Below are 24,960 nucleotides of genomic sequence, written 5' to 3' on the forward strand. Positions count from 1 at the left end.
TGCGCACCAAATTCTCCAAATTTATTTCTTCTTCTTTGCTAATTATTCCGCCAGTTTGTAGGTCAAAAGACAAACTAAATATGCCACGTTAGTGCGTACAATTTTTGTCGAGAAAGTACGACACACGATACGTAGGTGAAAATTCTTTCCACTGGAACGAGAACGTCTAGCGAGGTAGAACTAAAGACGCGAAGATGGAAACCAATGGGAGAAACAGAGAGGTGCAAGATATAACCATGTTACAAATGAAACAGTTCTCCAGCGCCACCCACGAGACGCGAGATCTCCTTTCATTTGTCATCTTAGCTTTGCGTTTGACTCGCCAGTTTCTCCCCCATTGTCTACCGCGCCGAGATAGTTTTGTCCCAGCGGTGAATCTTATCGGAAGATCGTCTAACGACGTCTAGGAATTTCCAGGAAGATCCTCGCGGAAAGTCTTGGTTACGTGGAAACGTTACGTCGGCTTTCCCTCGGTGGATGGCCACGAGTGACCCTGGTTACCAGCACCACGACCAAGTTCGCCAAGGTCGAGCAAACGGTCAACACTTCTTTGGTAACCACCCCTTGCTCCGTTTCCTTTCCACTTCCACTCTCCGCCATCTTCCACCGTTTTTACCCTCGCAACTCCTTTCTCCGCCAGGGGTTTCTGTTTTCTTTCCTAAGAGTAGAACTCAGGCGAAGAAAGTTTTTGTCGGCCGTCTGAATCTTCCCTTTGGTCGACGAGCGACGAGTCCGGGGATCCAGGATCGGTCTGGATCGATGATCGACGACCAATTTTTAGAACCTCGTGTCTCTGTCATCGATGGACGAGCGGATGTTCGTTTATTTATGACAGCTACGAAGATGCAAAAATGCATAGAAAATGTTACGCAAAAATACACTCCAGATATTCCAGGTGCATATTTATAATATACATATATAGCGTATCTTTGTAATATTCGAATGAATCTTTTTAATCGAAACAATTAGCTGTACAGTAGCTTCATAAACGTGTGAATTTGCGTCTTGGTACGTGGCCAGGATGAGTAGCATAATCTTCTATGTTTTTCTAGCAAAGCTTCAAAATTAGGATAAAGTAGGGTGTAAAGATTTTATCCTGGAATCAGCAAGAGCAAAAGTAAGTGCAGACAAAGTTCTACCCTTCTTTTCCTTCCTTCCACAATTTCTTTCCTGTTCATCTCTCTTGCAATCGTTTCCTCCTTCCCTTCCTTCCTTTCCTATCGTCCTTCAGCCTTCCTTCCATCGTTGCTGGTCACTTTTACGCAAATTTACATTTCCATGACATTATGCAGCGTAGAAACGTACAAAGGTAAAAATCGTTCGTAAACGTGTCTCAAGAAATTACGAACTTTCGCTCGACGTATAAACGTTCCTGCAACAATAACGAACGTAAGAGAATTCGAGAGTTTCGTTTAAAATGTTTCTTGGACATTTTGACAGGCCCCGTTCCAATTTCCTGACCTCGAACTAGCATCGAAGTAGAAGGAACGGAGCGTCGTATGTGCTCGCGCGTTAATTAATTCTGAAGGAGTTTAAAGGCGAGGCTGGAAGGACCTCGGCTGGTTTCTAGGTGGTCCCGAAGCCACGAGTCATCATTGCCTCATTTACTTTGTAAAACAATCTTGCCGACGGTTCAATAGGCCTAACTACATTAAACTTACCACCGGGTAATTAAACTTCCTTGTAAATCGTCGGCAAAATTCGCGTCGTTCCGTCGCGGGACGCGTTAATTAATTAACAGCTACCAATTTCGGGACCCGAATCTTGTTTCGATCATACGAGTCTTTTAATCATCGTGTTTCTTTTTCCAACATAATTGAAGTATTCAATGGCAAACTGGTTCAAGTGCGTTTCTTTTAAAAAACCACACGATGACCAAAAATGAGAAACTTATTTAGCTCGTGTAACAAACTGTAAAGGGAGCTTGTATAGGAAATAAATCATTTTAACGTTGTTAACTATCATGTGCGATAACGTGTGTCTACTGGATTCATTGAAAACAATAGAATTAAGTAGCGTAGAATTAAGTCGTGTAGAACTCAACGTGGAACCATGAAAGATTAAAATATTCGTGACTTTCGTCGATTTAATTTAAAAACATGAACTTTCGAATCTTTGCAACTCTAATTGATCTGATGCAAAATATTTCACGACTCATCTGCTAAAAATAGAAATATTTTATAAGTATCGCAAGTAGAACGTATCAGAAATTCCAAGTTCATTCGATCGAGAGAAACATTTTGTTAGTTGTATTACTTTTCTGCTGAATTCGCGAATATTTACGAATGATAGAATTGGATATTTCGGGCAAGGTAGAAGGATATTCTTGAAAATAAATAGGGCAATGTTTAGAGGAGAATTTTCAGAAAAGGCAACAACGAGACGAAATTCGAGAGGAGAAAAGTCGCGACGGATTATTTTAGGGTGGACCAGATTTCCCGGCCGCTAAGCTCCCTTTTTTTCCTTATTTTCTTTCTAATCCTTACAAATGCCACGGTGATCAAGCTTTTTGCCTAATTCATATTACGTAGGACCCGCATGCGAGTCTTAATCTTGACGGAACGCACCACATTCCTCTGCGGCTATTTGTTAAACACCTGTGTTTTATAAACAATCCCGATAGTTTCACTTGATCTCTTAAAAATTCTCTCTGACTTCTTGTCCATTAAAAAAAATAAAAATCTAATAAAACTGCATCGATGAAATGGTACGAAAATTGTTTAATTAAAAAGTTTACAAAGATTTATTCTACCAATTCTACAAAGACAGATTCTGATTTTCGAAGTAAATAGCATCGTGTTCTAAAATTTATCTCGTTGCTTGTAAAAAAAACGTTGCTTACCTTTTCAGTCATTTAATCATTTTTGGAATAGACACCACACCGAACTATACACTTTTTCACTTTTAACAGAAAAGTATGGTTCTTGCATTAAGAAATATCAATCGCACATTAAACGGCTAATATCATATTCAAACGGCAATGAAATAATGAATACATTAAAACGAGAAGCACAGAAATTAGAGAAAATAATTACAATACAAAGCATATTGAATAACATAATCCTCGGATACATAAAAATAATAAACGAATTCTTCATCCACAGCAAGTATAATGGATCTTAAGATCGTTAAGAAAATAGTAGGACAATGGGTCAAGTAAAATCTAATCATGTTATCTGGCAGAGAGCTCAGAATGCATGCTAAAAAATGTAACATTTAACCCTCTATAATACCATTTGACTTCGAACACGAAAAACACTGTATATGATGAGACTAATTGTACACAGTTTCCCTATTGCTATACTGCGGATTTTTATACGGAATTTGAAAGTGTAAACTGATAATACAAAAAAGTATATAAAATATGCAAATTATAGCGCCTAGTTTCTACCGAGATTTTATATTTTAAATTATATTCTCGAAAATGTGAATTTACACGAAGATCCACCATCCATCGTACTTGTTGCAAATATCGGTACTATTCAAATCGAAACGGGAAAACACAATTCATTCTCAAAATGAAACAAAAGCTCACGATTATAGAGGGTTGAAGATGGAAAGAAGAAGAATAAATATAGGTGAAAATGGAAGAGGTGACTAGCAGAAATAAATCGTTCAAAGACACCGATGTATATATGATCAGTACTACTGTGCCACTTTATTCTCAGCTTCTACGACGAACAGTAAATTATTCCTATGATCTCTAGGATCCTCTTCAACGCACCTATAACCATTTTCTATGCAACGATACAGCCATATACACAATTTGCGGATAATGATACATCGAGAGCCGGAGAACGGAAGAAAGTTTCGCTAAAGACAGTTGTATTTGCGTTAATTAAAGTGCACAAAAAAAGAGAGAGAAAGCTCCACGGGCGCCGTGATACACTATCGTAAAAATGATCGACACCCAAAACGTTCGCAATCCTCGCATTCCGTGCACGCACATTTCTCTCCTCTGATGTTATAACGTAAACTTAAAATTGTACGTGTTGCCGATATCCAAAACTCAACTAAAGGTCACTCTGTCTTAAAAAAAAAAAAAAGTGCCACGACAGTATCTCTATCAGTTTCCGTTTCAAACATAGTGGAAATGCAAGTTCGTCTCTGAATGCGATGGAAGGGATGATTCGTGGAAGCGACCGATCTCTATCCTATCTTCTCATATATTTTACATTGAAAAATAAACGTTAAAAATCAGATCCACTGATTCGATTATTTATAATCTAAAATCATTTCAGATCGAATTATATTACACACATGTACAAGAAATTCATGCTATTACTTTCTTCGGTTCTTTCTCTGTAAGCGGTGAATTTAAGAGATTGATCAAAGTTGACTATTCCTTGTACGTTTCTTGAAATTTGTTAGGATTCTCGCGAAATGGCGAGACCGTAAATGATTTGCAATTCGTAACCGAAGTATTTACATGATTTCTTATGTTCCGGCGATCATGGAATTTCCTATACAGTAGATTGCCAAATTCGTCCCAATAAATTAATAATATAATTGAAGGGAAAATTACAGCTATTAATAATTTATACATATCCATGGTCTCGACGTTACATGGAAAGTACGACAAAATTTAAAAAGCTACTTTGCAAGAAGTAGCGAAACATTATCCTCTGCTGTGTTTTCCAAATGTTTGCTGCTTCAAGAAAAACAAGAAAAGAAAAAAGGGGGGGAAAAAAAACGCTGGGAAGTAACGGAGCAGCTAAATATTAGGTCACACTGACACAGTTTTCTCTATTCGAACGAAGCAAACCCTTCACGAAGAAACAGGCTCGACATAAAACACATAAATCTACAAGCTAAGCTAACTTACGTAAAACACGGGATAAATTTTAATCTCTAATAATCTTCTTAATCGCTATTCGACGGTAGAAAAATGATTATTCCTAGAAATATCAATTTTATCGGTCATTATAACGTAATCATCCCTTCGCGGACACTTTTTCTTCTTCTCGTTCCTCTTCACACACATTCTAACATCCCTCGATTCCGTAGCACGTTAGAATACGCAGCCATCGATATATTCACCAATAATAATTACAAGACTCGACATCTAATCTTTCTCTCTTTGGGTTTCTTAGTCGCCACTCATCCCTCCATAGTTTCTTATCTTTTACTGATTTACCCTCGTCTGTGCGTAAAATAATGTTAATAACAATAAAAACTCGATATTCGTCGGATTGTACAGCCACGACAGCTTCTCTTCTCTTCTCAGCGTGATATATCTCGTTTAACACACCTCTGTATACGTTATTATACAGATTAATATATGTATAGTATATGATAACTCGCGTACAAAAATATTTTATGTTAAATCGACTATCGTCATTAAACGTCCCGCCATAATGCAATTGCCTATCCTCTGACCCTTGATGACGCAGATCAGCTCGGTACCAATTCCGTTCCTGGAACAAAATTCGTTATTATTTCAACTGCAATAAGATGGAACACGAACGACAATCTTCAAACGGGTGACGTGTTCGCCGAAGGTTTTTCACGATCAACCCAGATATGCCTGTTACGAGAGGATAACTGAACATTTATCTGATCGTACTTGGCGATTTTTTGCTGCTCGCTTGGCACCATCTAATTCAAACGAATATTCCTGCAGCATTCTTTCAATTATTTTCCACGCAATCTCGTCGGAATTCTATCTTTTCGTAACGTTAAAAATTGTTGTCGAGTTGTTCAGAGGAAAATATGCAAAAATTCTTATCTCGCGTTAATCTTACGCCAAACATTTTTTGGTAAAATAAAAAGTTTGGTAAAATAAGAGCAGCGAAAGAGTAAAGGAAAAATAACATTATTTTTCAAACGATCGCGAGTTTTATTTCAGCATATCTGAGTTAAACGCAAGCCACAGTGGAATACGTTGAATTTCATCTGCAGGATCTTGGATAAACTGACGAATGAAATGGTTCGGTTAAAGGATAACAGGAGACAATAGATGGAAGATGGATTTCTTGTACGAGAACCAGACGAGAAGAAAATTCTAATAATACCGTCGAACGAATCGAAAATCAAAAACGAAGGAGTTTCTCTTGGATGCCGCGACGCGCTTAATTCTTCGATTAGAAAATCCTTGAAAGATCATGTGGAACGATCGTTTTGCTGCTTGTCTCGTTCGAGAATCGCCGACAAAACCGTCCACGATCGAGCTTTTTTCCCCGACACTGTAGGCGGGTATCGCGAGAAAGGATTCCGCGGTCGAGGACAAAAGAATGATCGTAGAAAAGAACGTAGTCGGTCCTGGTCGTTTCCTGCTTGCTGGAAAAACATTTCGGAAAAGTCAGTCGACCGCGAAGCGCATTTCATTCGGTCCCGTGGCTTCCATTCTCGACTCGCGCGTTCTGAGCAAACTAGACATTGCCATTGTATCGAACACTTGAACCGTAATACAATAACTTTCGTAAGTAGAATAGGAATTTTTATGCGTTTCTGAGATATTTCTTGGCTGTAGAAATACACGTAACATGCAACAATATATTACGTAGAACATTCACTATAATATTTGATAGATGAAAGAAATATTCGCAGTCTATCAATATTTGTCCATTTCTATTCCAAATATCGATTTATCCAAATATCCAAATATCGTTTAATACGTGTTTAACGAATAGTTTGACAATATAGATTTTACCATCTAATTTACTTAATTTTATTTACTTAATTAGTTGGCTGCTGGATGCTGGGAGAGGTTGAAGGAATAAAATAAAGTCAGTAGGAAATGTTGAAGAGACATAGCTGGTTAGGAACTGACATTTGAAAAAAGAAACGGGAGATAGTGACGTGATCGGATTGTACAAGATACGAAAGTAAAGTAATCAATCGAATTTGTGATTTCAATGAGTGAATTAACTGAAAATGAAAAATTTGATCGATCGGATAGGAGGTCATTTCTGAAATCCGCTGCTTTCCAAGAATCCGATTAAAGAAATTGATACTGTGCTTTCGAGTTTTAAAAGAAAATTGACGCGAGTAAATAATTGGTCAGAATTATCGCGATATTTCAATAAATTCCTGCAATTCGAGAAACAATTTCCACTAAGGTTCAAAATTGTTCGAAAAATGATACGACACGTAATTAAGAAAAGATTGGAAAACAGAGTGAGAAATGACTGAGGAGTAAAACAGAAGAGAAGGAATCCGGTAACGAGGGATAGACGTACCAAGACGAGGAATAATTTAAAACGAGTCATGGAAATCCACGATCGACGGTCGTTTGTGAGGCTTCTTAAATTCACATTAAGGACGACTGGTGACGACGAAAATGATGGGACGAAGGGTGTCACGCATGCCATGTCGATGCAGCGTTTAGCATCAGACTGCGCGCTCGTCGTGAAATAACTCGTTTCGTCGTCAGAACACTGAAAACTCGTTCTCGAATAATTCTCTTCCTCTTCGAGATCTCTCGAATCCTACAAATTTCATCCTATATGTATACATACTGACGAAAATACGATATTGCAGTTGCGCGATGACCGGAATTTCACATGTCGGAATTTCGCGAAAATTTCCACGCGAACGCGATCTCTTGGAGAAATATAATCGCGGCTTTCCTGCAAGATACTTTGTATTAGAAACAAGAAGAGAACAGCGGGACTTGCCGAAGGATACAGAAGGATTCGATTGCAGAGAATTCTGTTCTGATCGCGTACCACGCAGAATGGAAAGAGGAGTTGGAACGGGCATTCGTAAAACTTCCTGCTATTTTCTCCCTGTTTTTTGCTATTAGCTAAGTATACCGCCTCTGGCTTATGTTAAGCTTCGGCAATTATTTGTCATAGTCAGCTAAGACGAGAGTGGAGACAAAAGTGTGGAAGGGAATGGGTCGAGGGCCCTCAGAATAAGACGTTCCCATCAATTTCACCGCCATCGTTCGCCTTCTCGCTTTTCTCCCATCCATTTCTTCGCTTGACCTTAGCCTAGTATGGCACGATTGCAATAGAAAAAAAAAGAAAAGAAGACGATCGTTTACGTATTCTACGATATTCCCGCAATTAATCGTGGCGCCCAAACGTATTTACCGTGTCAAAAATTTCCTAATAAATCTTCCGTATCCAAATACTATTATTTTACGTGTTTTATGTATTTTGATACAGAATATAAACTAATATGCTAGTGTATAATGTACACCATACGTTGATATATTTATTAAAATATCCTGTTCGAGACTAGCCACTGTGCGGTAACTCGCGGCTAGCTAGAAATGTACGCGTTCTTTGACGAGGTTCTTTAAAATTCTTAAAAATTCCCCGCCCGATTCTCGCTGAACCGATAGCTGGACTCAAAAACCAGCAACCCCCGAGAGCAACAAGAAGAGCATGAACGAGTGACTCCGCGAGAAAACGCAACGAAGCCATTGAGAGAGTGCTCGTGAAAATGCTCGGGGCCCGTCCGGAACGACATAATAATCAGCCGGCACCGAAGATTGCGAGGAGCACTCGTTCCCCGACCGCGGGGCAACCCCCTTTTCTACCTAACTTATACTTATTATTGCATTATCTCCTTTGGCCTAGAATGATTCTCCGGCTGTGTGGAGAAGCCGCCGCGAAACGGCCAACACCGAGAGGAAAAAGTTTCTCCGGGGGAAGCGAATCTCGCGGACATAATCCTCGGTGCGCAACAGTGTAATTGCAACGAGCGCCATGCAAAAATTCGCGGAGCAATTGAAATCTCTTTTTGCCGGATCTATTGGCACGCCAAGAAGTAGGTTTTTTTCGGTATTTGGAAATTCGACGGATTTAAAGGATTAAGACGAGTAGGTGGATTTCCTGCAGGCGTTCGAACTGAAATTTGCTGAAATTTTCATCGAACTGAAATAATTTCAATGAATTTTATAGAAATTATTCGTCGACACGCGAGCAAATACAATCTCTGCCACGTGTACGGAGATCGAAATCGATCAATTTGCTCGATTAAAATTCCGTGGATTTTCTATACGAAGAGCTTTCCTACGTTAAATCTATTAGCTCGTTAAAGAATAAATTTCAGGATATTGCAAAGGTGCAATAGTATCTGCTAAGGAACTTTCAATCTTTCGATTACAACTCGAAATCACCTAAATTCAACTTCTCTTCTATGTCTGAATAGAAATACAGTGGACCGGTGCGAGTAATTAGCCAGCGCAAAAATCGTAACAAAGCAAAGCGTACCATTGAACAGCGGCAAGCAGGAATTCTAAAAATTGTCACCGCGGTTAACTGCCAATTATTCGTGCATTTATTCATACGTATGCAGACCGGCGATAGGTTTTTCCTGTAGGATTTTTCGCGAGAGAGTTAGAACACGGGACATATTTTTCAAGAAAACTGACTCGCATCGATTCTACGTGCACGGGTCATGTTCCTCGTTAGTGAACCGGTGGACAGGTGCATCCTCTCTCTTTTTCACCGTGGAACGGTCTCCTTTGCTCTCTGGCCGCGTCTTCTTTGCGTTCTTGCGACGCTTAAACACGCGGCCAACGATCACGATAATGTCTTCATCTCTCGCTTTCCGCGACCGGTGGATTGCTCGCGCCGCGAATCCCGCTTCTTATCTTCGCCGTGCTTTTTTGCGATAATAGCGCGTGTAATTCTAGTGGCTGGCAAAAAGGCCCGAGGGAGGAGGGGGAAATTGATACGACATCGCGTTGAAAGGGCGAGCCGAGCCCTTCCAAACGGCGTCGTTTTCGCCATCTTCCTGCCACCCTTTGAATTTTTATCCTCCAACCATCGACGATCCTGAAACCACTGCTAATTAGACGCCAAATTTGTCTCGAATCTGCTTTTTAAACCAGCGTTCACGAATCGCCACGATTGTACAAATACTTGAAGATAATGAAAGATTTGTTAAGAAGAATTATCGTAGGAATATTAGGTCGCAGACAGTGCTTGTAGCAGAGAAATTTAATGTAAAATATACTAACAAAAATTAGGTTTGATTATCAAAACTGTGGACGCGATAAGAGTCACCGACTATTCAGACTTTGCAGAAATTTTTAAAAAAGCTCGGTTCTTTCTTATTAGACTTATATTTCGACCTTATTTACTAGCGCTGTATATACATGTTTTTTCGTTCGATTTCCATCTTGATACGAGTTTTACAGTTTAACTAATTTCACGAACGTCGAGTTTTATAGACATAGAGCGCGTATGTGCTGGTAAAAAGTACTTTTAATCTAACAGCGAGCGTTTCTGATAACGAACAGCTTTGATTTCTGATAGCAGAATTTATTTGATCGTTTGACAGTGATCTGTGTCGGCGTAAAGAAACGTTGAATTCCGAAGGAGAAATGAAATATTGAGACGGCCAGAGGATTTGACAGGCCGGAAAGGCTGAGGCAAATTGCAGCGTGGCCTTTGAAAATAATATACCCTACTAATTTGAAGCACGACCACCGTTTTCGACACGTTTGCCTGTTCGCTGGCGATGGGGTGGTTTTCTCGTGAACGCGCCGAGTTTCGTGAGCTCCTTAATGAACCGAGTTCGCGAAAACCATTAATAACCAACCGAGCCAAGTCTCGCAACAGAGAAAACTGTGTAGGAGAGAAAGGGGTGGAATACGTTCGAGGTCTTTGCAGAAAACACTTTCGCTCGAAGAAAGAAAGAAAAGTTTCAACTTATTTCGTAAATGTCAAGGCTTTTATCAACGCCCATGGTTCAAAGAGAAACATCGATGTTTAGAAGATGAAGATGGGACTCAGAATGAGAACGTAAGTATTAAATACGAACAGAAACAAAGAACAGATAGATGAATGGACTGATCTTCGACGTATTTATTTCACGAATATCAAGTCGGTGTACGTAATGTAAAGAAAAGTTTCCACGATGACAATAAAAGATACTCTTCTATTGGCACACAATCTAATTTTCGTAGTAACGTGACTATTAAACGATACGAAACTTAACATCATTCGTCCCAATTAATTCATAAATACATAGATGCTATACTGTAATAAATAGAAAGCTGCGTCAACGCATTTTGTAGCCACTTTCGTACGAATACGAACGACGAGTAAAAAACGAAAGAAAGATACGATAGGAAATATTTGAAGAAGCAAAAACCGAGTAGACCCGTCGAAAATACAAAGACGAAACGATCTTCGACTTATCCCGCGAATATCGACACTCTTTGTATCCATAATTCATAGTAAAACTCCAGCATACGCACGGGGAAAACTGGAAACAAGAATGCGAGGCATGGAATACTTAAAAAAGAAGGAGAGAAGGTTTCGTTGGAAGCAGACGAAACTAGAGAGAATCCTCGTTGCGCAGAAATCACGGGAACGAAGAAGACGTTGAAGGGGGTGTCTGGCAGGCCCTAATGCGACGTATCAATATACGTGGGTGCCGGTGATGGGCCAATATCGCATAAGTGGCCCGATTCACCGTCATTTGTTACGTTTTGTTCGGTCTAAGTAATTTAAGAGTCACCCTTTGCTCGCCAGCCACCCTCTCCAGCCACGGGGAAAGGACACAGGGAGAGAAAGAGAGAGAGAGAAGAGAGGGACGAGCAGGGACGAGAATCCTTCGAGTGACTGGTTGGTAGGGGAAGTTAGAGGGTAGCTAGCTGACTGTACTTCGCCTCCATTCTTCGGCAAATCGCGGCATATTTGTCAGATTTTTGTTCCAGAACAAAACCTTCACGATCTTTCTTGCCTCGGGCAGGGCTTAAGGGGGTTGAGAGTTAAGTGGATTGGTTTCGTCGGAGATCGGCGCGAGTGTCTGAACGCGACCGACTTAATTCGAGTCTTTCTGCCAGCCACTTGATTTCACGACTTCTGATGCGCCGCGTATTTTACGCTCCAATGGATGCTATTCCTTTTTTTTTTTTTTTTTTGCAAGAAATTTTTCGAGAAGTTCCTGACTACACCGGTCCTCGTTTTAATTTAACGTCCGAGAAATAGTAAGGAACGTTTAGGGTTGGGGTTAGGATTAATGTACAGGTAATGATGTATCTATAAGATAACGTGATCGTAGTAGAAAGGAAATAAAACGATAGGAGAATACGGCTGGAAAAATATAATCACGTTAAATGACGTTATAGTAGGTCGATTGGTTTCAATTTCTTAAATCTTCGGTCTATTTTTCAAAATACTTCTCCTCTGAAAATCTACGGTCTTCTTGCCTTTCTTACCGAGCATGAATAATTGGATGATCGAAGGGATCACAAATGAGAATTGTAGATTAGTATAGGAATAGATTATATAGAGGGGGGCGCGAATTCTAGCATGAAGATTCTAAACCACGTAAGCGAAGTTGTGAAAATAATTTGGAGAAACACGGTATAATTTTCTGCGATATTTCGCTCACCCTTGAAACCCTTTTCTGGGAATGTGGACTCGGGGTTGTTGGCATCCGACGTCACGTCCGCTTCGTTCTCTATCGGCGTGTCGATCTACAATCAAACAGAAACATTTTCGTTAGGTCAACGTTACGTTCGCAAATATTATTTGTTACAATTTTCCTTGGCATTCACGATCATTTATCATTCTACGATAAATAAATTTCTAGAAGTAAATCACTCGCTTTTCGAGAAGCTGAACAATCAAATTGAAAAAATTGATGCCAGAACTATCGACATGTAACATGCACTTAAACATATTATATATTGTTAATTAAAAGCTAAAGCAATACATACGATGAAAAATAAATATAATCGTCTTTTCGTCTCAGCAAAACGAAATATTAATATTATGTATGAAAAACACTTGCACTTAATAATTGCAGAAACAAAGATATCATCAATTACGTTCTTCGGATAACATTTATATAAACATTTACAGTCGATCAAGAAGAAATGTTCCAAGTTGCCCTACGAACGAACTATTGGCTTGGCAACTAAGTGACTGCGGATTTTGACAATACCACCTAATGACAAAATCCGCAATCACTTAGTTGCCAACCGAGTAAATTGTACAGGTTTCTTATCACCTGTGCATCACGTGCGAGAAGCAGATAAAACAATCGTGAGATCGTTCCACTGGTAAGGAACTTTTGAAAGAGGGAAAGAAGACGAAAGGCGCGGCGGATTTTAGTAATGCACATAAAGGACACGTGTGAACAGCTGGCGACATTCGTGCGACGTTCGCCTTCCCACGCGTCTTCGTGGATCACACGTGGGATCTCCGAGTATTCCACATGGAATACGAGCCACGTGGATCGAGGTCCACATTCGTTCCTCCCGAGAAACTGTCGCCGTGAATTAACAAACGTTCGCAATGGCAGCAAACATTTATTTGCTTTGGAACGACCCGATCCTCGCTGCTATAAACTTCCAAACCAACGATTAATCTTTTGTAACCGTATGCACCTATTGATAGGCTCCTCAATTTTAATCTGCGGATCATTTTTCTTGCGTTATCAGTTTGTTTAATAGAAACATGTATTAATATGTTTATCGGATAGACAAATTTAACGATTAATTGGTAAAATTGTAGGATCCGCGTGTTGCGGATTATTGGTGTTAAATAATAAATTCTCTTACGTGGCGGTAACGAATTTATTAATATGATTAATGAAATAAGAAAAAGAAATTTTACTGTTCTATGTGATACGAAATTTTAAAATCGGAAGAGAGAAGTCTGGGACCTACAACTTGTAGCTTGGTAATTTTAATATTATTATTTAGTTGCGACGTAGAATTAGCTCGACCATATTCATCAACGATACGATCTACTTTTTCTCAACGTCGTTCAATCAACGAACAGACATCTGTAGCTTCTTAAGGAAGAGATATCGTTAACAATTGACGATCGTAATTGGGAAGGAAAGACGAACGTCAATTTAATAATTGGCAGCTTGTTTGCTGAAAAGTAAGAAACTCGAGGAGGACGAGGAAAATACTTTGGCGAAGAAAAAAGCGAAAGAATCGAATGGAATCGAGACGAAACGATTTCTCAGAGACGAGTGGGTTTCGCGTAGGTGTAATTATGCCTCTGGAACCCCTTTTTCCCACAGAACTAAATATAGCGAGTGTCATCCGATGGCCTGGACACACATGTCTCGGAAAGTACGAGCCCACATCTGGTCGCTGTTTCCTGCTAGCCGTGGCATCTTCTGCAATATGATTTATTTTCGAGCGGCCGAATCCCAGAGGTTCGGTGTAAATTAGATCACGCCATACCGAACAGTCAATGATCAAAGACACGAAGAAGAGCGATGATAGTCTCACGACGAATCCTCGCCAGTCAAAACAATTCTACGTTTTATCAAGAAACTTCTTCGCCAAAAGGAAAGAACAAAAAATCACGAACAATCCATCTCCGATTCTTCGTTTTCGCTCGACATTTGTCAGAGAGATGAAACGCTGGAACTTGCAGAGCAAAACTAAATTTGCAGAAATCATCGAGCATCGATTTTCTATTCAGGATCTCTGTTCAGGATCTACAGAAGAGATTAAATGATCGCAAAAAGGAAGAAAGAAGATACAGGAGACGATATCGATCTTCTTCTATTCTTCGTCTCTGATGAAGATCTATCGAGAAGAGATAGAGAGGAAGAGAAAGAATGAAAAGAGCAAGGAAAAGCAAAAAGTACAAAAGTCAACAACAGGAACGGTTTAACGATTAAACAATTTACATCGAGAACATCGATCCTCTGTTTCCGATTTCCATCGAGGATTTACCAACAGGGTAGAACGTTCGCAGAAAGCAAGAAGGAACGCGCAGAAGCTGGCTGATCGAGGTCACCAGCATCAGGAATTCACGGTGCACCGCGAGTTCCCCGAAGTTTCTTTCTTTCATCTCCGAAACATTATTCTCGGGCCTAACAGCGGGTCCAGTCCCCGGAGATGGGAACAGAGGAAGAACGGAGGGATCAGGGGGGCCAGGTAAAGAGCGTCTACGCGCGGCCAGTTTTGAAATGCTCGGCAATATAGTGAGTTCGTTATGAGGCGAGCCCCGACGTGGTATGGCTCATAATTGCAGAGTTGGCTTTCGAGCTGCGCACCTTCGGGCGTGTTCTACCTGTCGGCTGACACCTATTGTCCGCAGGAAAATCCCCTTGTCTCCGAAAAATCGTCCAATTTCATCTGAAATTCGTCCATTTTAAAAATCTCCATCGTCCGTCCACGCTACGAAGGTTTCTCTTTCTGCGACGTTGCTCGTCTCGGAAGATTCACGAAGAACGCGGCAAAGGGAAAAAGAGTGGGAAGAAAAGCGAAGAAACGGACAAAATATTTCCGGGCCGAGGATGAAAATTATTAGCCCGAGAATGTCTTAATCTTCGACAGCGAAGCGAAGACTCGCGGTGCTTGTCTTAACATAAATTTTTTTTCCCGCGGCCTGTTCGACGGAGAAACGCGAGGATGCGGCCTGTAAGTGGCGTAACGCAGGCCGCACGCCGGTGCATAATGCATGCGAGGCGTCCAACGACGTTTACCGCGTTAAGGTAGACCAACGTTTTTGTTCCACGCTGCTCGTCCTTCCTCGACACCTTATCAGCCACGCGTGAACTCTGTCTGCCAGGAAATTCGTGGAGCTGCGCTGACGATTAGAATGCGGATGTTTATGCATTTATGGGAATAATGCGCGATAGCAACTTGAACCGCGCACAAGCGCGCAGACTACATATAACGTGCAAAAATATACGTAAAATATCCAAGGTAATATTTAGACCTTGCAACAAAATTCTGTTTAAATTCCAGTTCTTTATAGATGAGCTCATAAAATATGATCTGGCATAAAGATTCACAGTTTATACTTCTCTGCTTTTTTATTTTTTAGTTTTCTATTAGCTTTTTAAAGTATCTTTCGCCTTTCAGGTTGTGATAGCACTTTGGAGAAAATTGATAAAATGACGTAACTTTTGGATCGAGCGTTATGTTGTAGAATTTCTTGCGGAATAGTTCGCCGGTTCCTGTCAAGAATGCGTGCCTTAAATTATTCCCAGGCTGTCTTCAGTTATTTATCCGTCTACACCGAAGGGGTGAATCTCACCCCTTTCCTCTGACCGCGTCTTAATACGCGCGCAGAGTAAATAAACCCGCTGCTCCCTATACTCTAAGACACTCGTTCGAAAATTAAATTAATCCCTTGCAATCCACTGCACGCTCGGCGATCATCCGCATGAATCAGAGACTAGGTTGTTTCTCGTTGAACGATCATCGAAAGGAACCAAGTACTCGCACTTTATTCCCGGCGGCGTAGCGAAAATGCTGAGTACATTTTTTCAATTTTATCGTCTTTATCGGTCATCATCGTGTCGCTTGGATCTAATTTTTATCGACGAGATCTTCCCGAAAGAATGAAAATTTCCTGAGCTAAATATTCGAGCCTTACGTACTAACGAAAGAAAATCCATTACTCGAAAGTGTGAAGCAATCGATCTACAGGCGATTCGCGAGCAATTTTGCGTGATATTCTTTCGAAGTTGGAGACAGAATTTTGGAGAAACGCAACGAGAAAGAACGGCGAAATCAAAGAATAAGAATAAGTTGGTTTGCAAACGACGGTGGCGAGGAAAGACCCAAACGGAGGAAGTTTTAAACGACGAGTGAAAGAGAGCGGAAAGCCACGGGAGGACTTAATACGAAGGAAGTTAGGCGGCGGAAGACCGCACGGTGTATAAATTCAAAGTAGATTAATATTATCCCCGCGGCTGTCGCGGCGGCAAACTTATGGCGCTAATTCGGCCGACGAATTATTACTCGGCGCTGCCTCCAGTCAGCCCCACTGTGTGTTTTGCCAAAACGGGGGTGTCCTGTCGTTAATAGAAGTCGTACGTGCTCCATGGAACACCGGGGGAACGTGTCTTCGGATATTAAGGCCCACCCCGATTCTCCAATTCCAACTGCTTTGGACGAAACACGAGTTGCTAACGAAAAACAATTTGTACAAAATTGTCCAATCGAGAGTCGAAGGGGCCAAACAGTGGAAAATGTAAAGAACGAAGAAATAAAGTCCGTGCTGGATACGAACTTAAACGCCGTGAGTAATCTCAGAGACCAAAATTATTCGATTTAGGTTTTGGGTTATTACCAAGATATAACAAGATATAAGGAGATATTTTCTGAAGAATTAATCTATCAGGTACTAAGAGATTTTTTAAAGAAAATTTGAAGTTGATCGATTTGACTGACACTCGCTGTCCGTCTGGCTGTGACTGCCGATATCACTTGATGCGTGTACAATGGCGAGCATATGAACACGTTTTGCTTTCGTAATTCTCGTGCAAAACGTATTATCCATTTTGGTAAACAATATTTCTACAGAAAACTAATTGTTTGACAGGTTTGTCAAATATCTATTAAAGTAACGATAAAAAAATTCAAGACAACTACCAAACATAACACGTATAAAACTGGCGCACACTGTCGTCGCAATTCTAATCGATAAAAAGAAACTCGCATTGTCATTCTAATCCCCGGTAAAGGGGACAACCGAGTCCAAGACAAGATCCATGAAGGTCTTTTAAGAAAATTAAGGAGCCCCTGCATTGTCTCTCGTCTCGCGGAAGCTTCGAGAGGAGAAGCGTAGACAACAGCTGTTTAGCATCTCCGATGAAAAAGCCGGACCGGTAATTATTCAAATTATTTTCAAGAAGGGCCACGGGATTTCTGGCTCGGCCACAGCGGCGGATGTCTTTATACTCGTCTAACGGGTGTGAGCGAAATGCATAGTGCTCCTTCTCATCGAAACCGCGAGAAGAATAAAAAAAGATGTACAACAGACACTTCGTGTCATCGACCATATCGAGGGACCATCTGTGGGCGCTTAAATATTATTTTTATCAAAAGCTTCCCGTTTTGGATACTCATTCTCTTTTAATACGTAAAAGATCTTTGAACCAACTAACCGATTTATTTATTATTACTTTCTTTTTCTTGCTCGATAGATTCTTACGTCTTGATTTCTACTTGGCGTATTTTAAAGTAATTTTAATACTCCATCATTCTCGTAAAATAAGCTTGCACAACAGGTAGCTGTAATTCTAACTAATAACGAATATTTTGCAGACGATCGAATAAATCGATTGTGGACCAGAACCAAAAATATATTTTCTTATTTCTGGAACTATTCGTGGAAATATCTACCTTACGATAATTTACATATTCCTGAAGAAATAGCCTGTCGTACGAACTGGCAACTAGCGTAACGTTCAACGTAATGAATATTTTAATTTATTTAAGTTGCAAACACGCGGTTCATCTTCCAAATTTCTCCTTAATGTTCCGGGATAAGGGGGGAAAAAATCTGATTGGTAAAGAGTTAAGAGTGTCGTATCGACGAGCGAGATCAACTCTTTCGTGACGAACAGAGGAGGGAAGGTAGGGAAGAGACGAGAAGAAAAAGAAGGGAGCCACGAAGGTAGAGATTAGACGAGGAAGAAACTTTTTAGACGGGCATAGATACCGTGAAGGTGTTATGTGTAGAGTGACTGATGAGTTTTCCGCTCGATTGGATAACGGGTGAAGCCAACACCAGTTCACTTTTGTATCTTTTTCCATCCCTTGCCAGTATAACGTCGTCCAACGACGTCCATTCGACCTAAATCTCGACCAAGCCTGATGGATTCCTCACTGCATTGCGGTTTCCGATAAAACGAGTCAGGTGTTCGTTCGTCGAATGACCAGCTCGTGGAGCGGCGATTTTATACCCTGCTATAATTTTATGCTGATCCGTAAAATTGAAAGGATCGAAGAGCCAGAATAGTTTCTCTGGCGCGGTTAAAATACAGGTACAAATTAGTCAGTGGGGAAAAATGCAATTATCGAGTACAGTCTACATGCTTGGTTGATTTGTGAAATTTCATTAGGATTTTATGATACGGTCGTTATACAGGCAAATACAATTCGCTCGCTCGATAAGCGTATTATATGATTGTCAAACGCAGCTTTACTTTATTCGTTGGAAATTATAGTTCGCAAGATAGTAGTTGTAGTTATGTCTAGTGCGAGGTCCTCAGAGTGAAAAATAGTTCTCGATAAGATGTTACATGCTTTTCACGAATAAAATTGTTTCCTTGTAGCTTACTATAGTGGGATTTGCGTAAGGAATCAATTAGCAAAAGTATCGAGAAAGATATATTAGAATCCTTGATATCATCAGCCTCCATATCGATTCGCGAAACTTCTCATAACTCGATTAATTTCACGGACACGAAAACACAATCTACGGAAACTAATGAAACAAAGCGTAGGAAAGAACGAATAATTTATTTACGTCCACTTATTTTGAGGTTCGAAGCTATTTCAGGCACCTGAAAAATATCAGGAATTTTAAAAAGAACGTTTAAAACGCGTGCAACGGCTAAAGTGAAGAAAATCGAGACGAGCATGCCAAAGACGAAGGCAACAGGGATTCAGAAAAGAGGCACTTTAGACACGTCGCCTATCAAGAGCCGATCCATGCTTCCGGCAAGACACAAAGGCTGCCTTCATGCCACGAGCCGTCCTCCTCGTCGTCATCCTCGGCCGTCGCGTCGTACTCTCTGATGACGACTAAGTAAGTAATCGAGCCTGGCCACTCTTTCGACCGACTTGTTATCATCACATTAACACAACGTGTCTGTTCTACGTTTATATGATACCAGATTTTTAATTCAATTGGATGCCTCTCCCGACGCTTGGACATCGTCAACGCTGGGAAGAAAGTAAACGTGACGTTCGCTCTTTTTTTCTCTTTAGATTTCGTTACGAAGACGGACAATAGAATCGTCTTAGAATTGTCCATTTAGAGTTTCGAGGGTAGATAAACTCGCGACTACTCAACACCCTTTGCACCCTGCGTGGAGGGTGAAAGAAGCATCCTGGCAAATTGCGGACCGTAAAAGATCGCGATTCAAATTCCAAGGAGGGTTGTTCACGCGAATTTTGAGAAACAAAGGAATATACACAGTGTACGTATATGTATCGGAAATAAGGAAGGACAGAACGTAATAATTTCGTGGAGAGACAATGGAAAGGAAAAGTGACGACATTTAAAATTTCTTTCCAAATGACGCGGTAAATATCTATCGACTGGGACTTACTTCGACCAGTTGGTGGTGTCACGAAAAGTACGGCGATTGCGGAAGCTTAAAATCTCAAACTAAGGCCAAAAACAAGGAAAACAGGAAAATTTTACAGAAAAGGTAAATAAAGATAAATCCACGAACAAATTGACGACCAACAGCTCGACGTAAGGCCAAGAAGAGGATGATAACCGAGAAGACGAGAAATACGAAATGCAGGAAAGACAGAGAAGAGACGCGAAACTCAAAAAGCAAGAGGAAAGAAAAAGACTACACTTCCGCGGAATAATTAAAGAAATGAATAACGATACATAAAAATGAAAGAGAATTTACTGCTGTCCATTAAAATTCCAAAAGAATCCCTATTAAAATCTGCAGGAGCAAGATCATACTCGAGCAAGTGATACGAAAAGAAGAAAAAGAACGAGAACGGGAAGAGGAAAAACAGAGAGAAAGAAAGAGAGAGAGAGAGACGAAAGACAAAGAGGCAGAAGGTCGGCAAGAAGGAAGGGTGGGATATCAGCGGGAAAAGCAACGCTCGAGGAGACACGCAGATAGTAAGCGGTCTTAGCGTGTCGCTTAGCACCCTATCTGGCGGGATCTTCTCTCGGGTCCAACCCCTGCTCGCCCCCCGGGGGCTGCGTTTGTCGTGAGCATTACTCACTTTCTAGACGCCTACTTGCGAACCCCATCGCCGCAGCCGTCCCCGAGGCTCACTGACTACATTAGGGGACAAATCTTCCAGAGGTCGGCCTAGCCAGGAGGCCAGGAGAGATCCGAGCAACCGGAGGGGGTGGCTGTTCGACGTCACCCTTGCACGCCGACCGGACACTTTCCTCGGTCAGGACACGCGTGCACGTGCGTGGACCAAGAGAAGCCCGATAGGCGTGAATCTTTCCCTCAGATTTATGGCTTCGCACTCGCGACCAGCTTTCCGTGATAACAGCCAGAGATGGGTTGCTTCGGATTTTCCATCGGGAACTTCGTCTTTGGACGTAGGTGTTTGTACCGTCGTTCTAACAGCGAGATTTTTAATCTCTTTTGTCCTGTTTTCCGTTTCTCAATAGTTGATCTAGTTTTCTGTCTCTCTCGAAACAGGAATTTTTCTTTGGAAGTTGGAATTAGAATATTGCTACGAGTGATCATAATTAATAATTCGTGACAGTGCGACGAATACACGACGATACGATAATTGTTAGACAGTCGAGAGATAGTTGGATATATAACGTTTCAACGTAAATGGAAATTTCGGATTTTCTGGTGTATCACGGAGTACTTGATAGTTTTATTTAGTAGATCACCGTGTTATAAAATTCGTTCTAATACAATATATAACTGTTTTGTTTCAGGAAGATATCGTATACGATCGAAGACTTTGACAATTCTCCACAAGCCACGAAGCAGAGGAACATGGTCGAAATGCGAAATTTCAACTTTTCACTGCACCCCTTTCTTTCGTTTCACTGTCTTCCGAGGTAAAAACGAGCGGGAAACGACTAGAAAAGTAAATGAAGAAGAAACAGAAGAAAATTAATTCCACTGTCAGTGGGTTAATGCCGGGCCGTCCAATTATGCATGGCGCATCTGTAGTTCGGTCGCAGCTCGGTCTTATTGCACTCACGAAACGTAAAGGAGATATTTATGGCCGCGTACACGTGTTCCCACATATAACTCCGATCTATATTTGGCCGAGCAGCTAACCCTGAATTCCTGCTTCGTTTCTCGTACGTGGTTGTACGAGCTGTGCGGTATGCCAGCCTCTACAGGTTGCTCCCTCGAACAAGTGGTCTTGGGTGCGTGCCGATAATACCAGACACGTGGTTCTCGTTAATCTCGTATAGATCCCCCGGAGAATTTTATGTCAAACGCGCCATTTTTCAAATATCAGACGAAGAAGAGGCTCTATATAACACCTGGATCAATTTTTTGATGAAATTAGAAACTTTCGCGTCTCGTATTTCTCGTCTTTGGCTGCTTGAAAGTGTAAGATAACCGTGAGCAAGTTTGTCGAGGAACTCGTGTCGTCTTTCACTGCATTTATCGTCAAGCGTAAGACAAAGGAGAAACTTCGTATAATCACTTTGATTAATTTAGTCGATGGAATTCGAAATTCTTGTGTTTTACATTTCCCTTTTCTGGCTGTTTGCAATATCTTGGGTCAAGTTTACCAGAGAACTCGTAAAACGATCACGAGGTGAAACACGAAAACTGCTACCTTGTCATTTGTGTTCGAATGGCTGCTGAATATGCAACTTGCCAAGGATTTATGTTTTAACGAACGACCAGGAAGAGCCGCTCTCCTGAGCGGGAATTTACGATACCTTTAAGAATCGCTCGAGCTCTTCGCTCGATACTTGTAAAATTTAGTTAACACGTTCAAAATACTCGTTTCGAGAGAGACGTTTCATTTTTCTTCAAATGTTAATATCTGGTAATAAAAATAGTACTAACGGTATATATATACGTATATTTTATAGAAGATAAGAATTTTTATCTCTACTCGTCGATATATGTACCTGTTTATTTGCAACACTGATACGTATTTTCTAAATTCTCACTATGAGGAATTTCATGATCTAATATAAATTGCGATTCTTCTGTAATATAGTTATAAACAAAGACCAGTACGATAATATAATGCTATGGGTGTCTCGTTAAAAAGTATCGAAATCTATTCGGGCAAAAATTCATGGTAACGCGCGAGACGCAAAAATATTCTGCTGTTCTCTCGAAGGGAAAAGAAAAATGGGCAGGTGTAGTTCGCGATAAAAAAGGGTAAAAGATCATTCCACGAAATATGATGACGGGGAGAATAAAATCGATCGTTAAATAGTCAGACGTAGGGACGACGATGGTCAGACGCTTAAGTAGATCGTGTCTTCCAAACAACGGATAATTACAACTCGAAACGGCATGCCTTAAGTGCCATCGATAAAACACTTAAGCGTTTTCTCGCATAAATGCGAGGCGTGCGGCTCTTCTTTCGCGAGCAGGTCGTTCCAGCGTGCTCGTAATACCGTTTTCAGTGGAACCCGGAAATATAAAGTTTAATGGAAATGGTAAACGCGGTCCAACGACCGTATAAATATTCATCGACCGCCGTTTATATAAGCTGCTTCTAGGTGAATTATGGAAACGCTTGTCACTCGCACTGAAAACAATGCCATGGCAAGTGGGTGTCCCTTTCGCGACTGTTCACCTCGCCTTCTAATTATCCTGACTTTATTAGAACATTGCTTGGATGCTTCGCCTCTGATTAGCGCTGAATGCAAGTAGAAACCAAAAACCGTGAACAGATCGGCGGAAAAAAAATTCACAAGACGAGTTTGTGATGTTCAATTCGCTTGTACGAGACGCTGCAAATGATCGGTGTACGGGTTACGATTACGCTGTTGATGTTCGTGCAAATTCACACTCTTTTCCAGAACGAATTAAAGATAGTATCATATTGTTTCTTATGTTTAATAAAAAAAAAAGTTTACAGTAGGTTGTCCCAAAAGTTCCTTTCGTTTCATAAGGAAATAATAGATGTACAATATAATTTGTTTCATTTTGTTCTATTATTGCAAGATGGATCATACATAATTCAATGAAATAAAATAACAAATGTCGTGCAGATATTATTTCGTTATAAAGCGAAAGGAACATTTTGGGCAATCTGATACGTTGTTTTGCAGCATTTTATTGTCGCGGTTATTGCAACAGAATAGAAGATCATCGAGACGTTTAAACAAATATAAATCAACGATTAAAATCCGATTTGTTTGTTGTAAAATTGCCTGTACTAATTTATCTATCTTTACTATATTTATGTGTGTATAATTTAATAATTTATTGTCAAATACATCGAGGCTGTTTTATTAAAAAATTTCGCTTCTTATACTCTGAAGCAACTGATCCCAAACTAATATTCGATTATAGTATATTTCCGAATATACCAAGGTTTCTACTTTTCTAGAATTAATTCTCATTGAAACGTCGTTGGCAACCTTTTATCACAAACTCTAATAGCTCTACTCTCGTTCAAATGATTACTCTTGTACAAATAAGCTAGCATTTCCTACGTCCGCAGAGTGGAATCTACCGTGCAGAACGAGCAATGAAACCAAATCACCGTTTAATCGACGCTTTCAGCGAAAAAGCCATCGATTTAACCGGTGATTCGCGAGCTTCCCAAGAATTTACGAAGCAAAACGAGATGTATGCGGATCGAGGGAAGAATGCAGCACCCACCGTATAACTTATTCACCGTTTAAGGGAAATTTCGATGCCGCATATGAAGAAGGTGGGGCGGGGGTGATGTTGGAACAGTGGCGCGGCCATAAATCATGGCATTTTCAGATTTCCTTTTATCAGTGGTACTCTCGCGGTGACCAGCGTTGACCCACGCCCATAAATATCCCCATTAATATTAACTTAGGCTGGAAGGCGAGAATCGCGAGTGACCGAAACGAGCTGACAAAAAAACGGGACCGGGGGGGTGCGAACGGTGGTGGAACAGCGGAGAAAAAAACATCTCGTATGCCAGGGACGAATCTCATATTGGACGCAGCTGGGAATTGGCGGATCGAAAAATTCATGGCAAACCGAATTTCCAAGGGGGTACGCCACCCTTCAGCGGTGGCTATTGGGGTGAGAATATTAGCTTTATTTTTCTGTTATTTCCGGAATAGCGGTAGCTGGCTGTTCGGAGTTATCATCGCGCGATCGTTGCAAATATCTGTGCCACGAAGACGAATCGAATTTATTATAAGGCAGGCAAACTGTAATTTATCTATCTGTAATATGGAAAACCATAATCGTTTCCTTTCGTGTCTTTCTCGTTCAATCTCGCCTCCACGATCTTACGATTGCAAATAACTTTTCTTGTAATATGAATTACAAAATTCAGCAGAGAGAATTTACCACGAGTGAATTTGTCGATGAAAAATTCCAGGCTAGTCCATTGCGATTCCTTTCTCTCGCTTCTTTGGTTCCGTGTTTCTGAACTTTTTCCAAATAATCCTCCTGTTC

General features: G+C 40.7%; 1 protein-coding gene across 3 annotated transcripts in view; it reads right to left on the reverse strand.

Moving 5' to 3' along the window:
* Positions 1-3,630: 3,630 nt before the first annotated feature.
* The window catches only part of LOC126872852 (ubiquitin carboxyl-terminal hydrolase 48-like), a 75,357-nt gene continuing 54,027 nt past the window's right edge, over positions 3,631-24,960 (reverse strand). For all 3 annotated transcript variants that reach the window (XM_050633052.1, XM_050633051.1, XM_050633053.1), the window contains 2 exons: positions 12,307-12,391; positions 3,631-5,417 (listed from right to left, as the gene is read on the reverse strand). In XM_050633052.1, coding sequence (XP_050489009.1) covers positions 5,395-5,417; positions 12,307-12,391 — 108 coding nt within the window. In that variant the 3' untranslated portion in view covers positions 3,631-5,394. The remainder of the gene's footprint in view (positions 5,418-12,306; positions 12,392-24,960) is intronic.

Source organism: Bombus huntii, chromosome 14 (assembly GCF_024542735.1).
Source record: "Bombus huntii isolate Logan2020A chromosome 14, iyBomHunt1.1, whole genome shotgun sequence".
NCBI lineage: Eukaryota > Metazoa > Arthropoda > Insecta > Hymenoptera > Apidae > Bombus > Bombus huntii.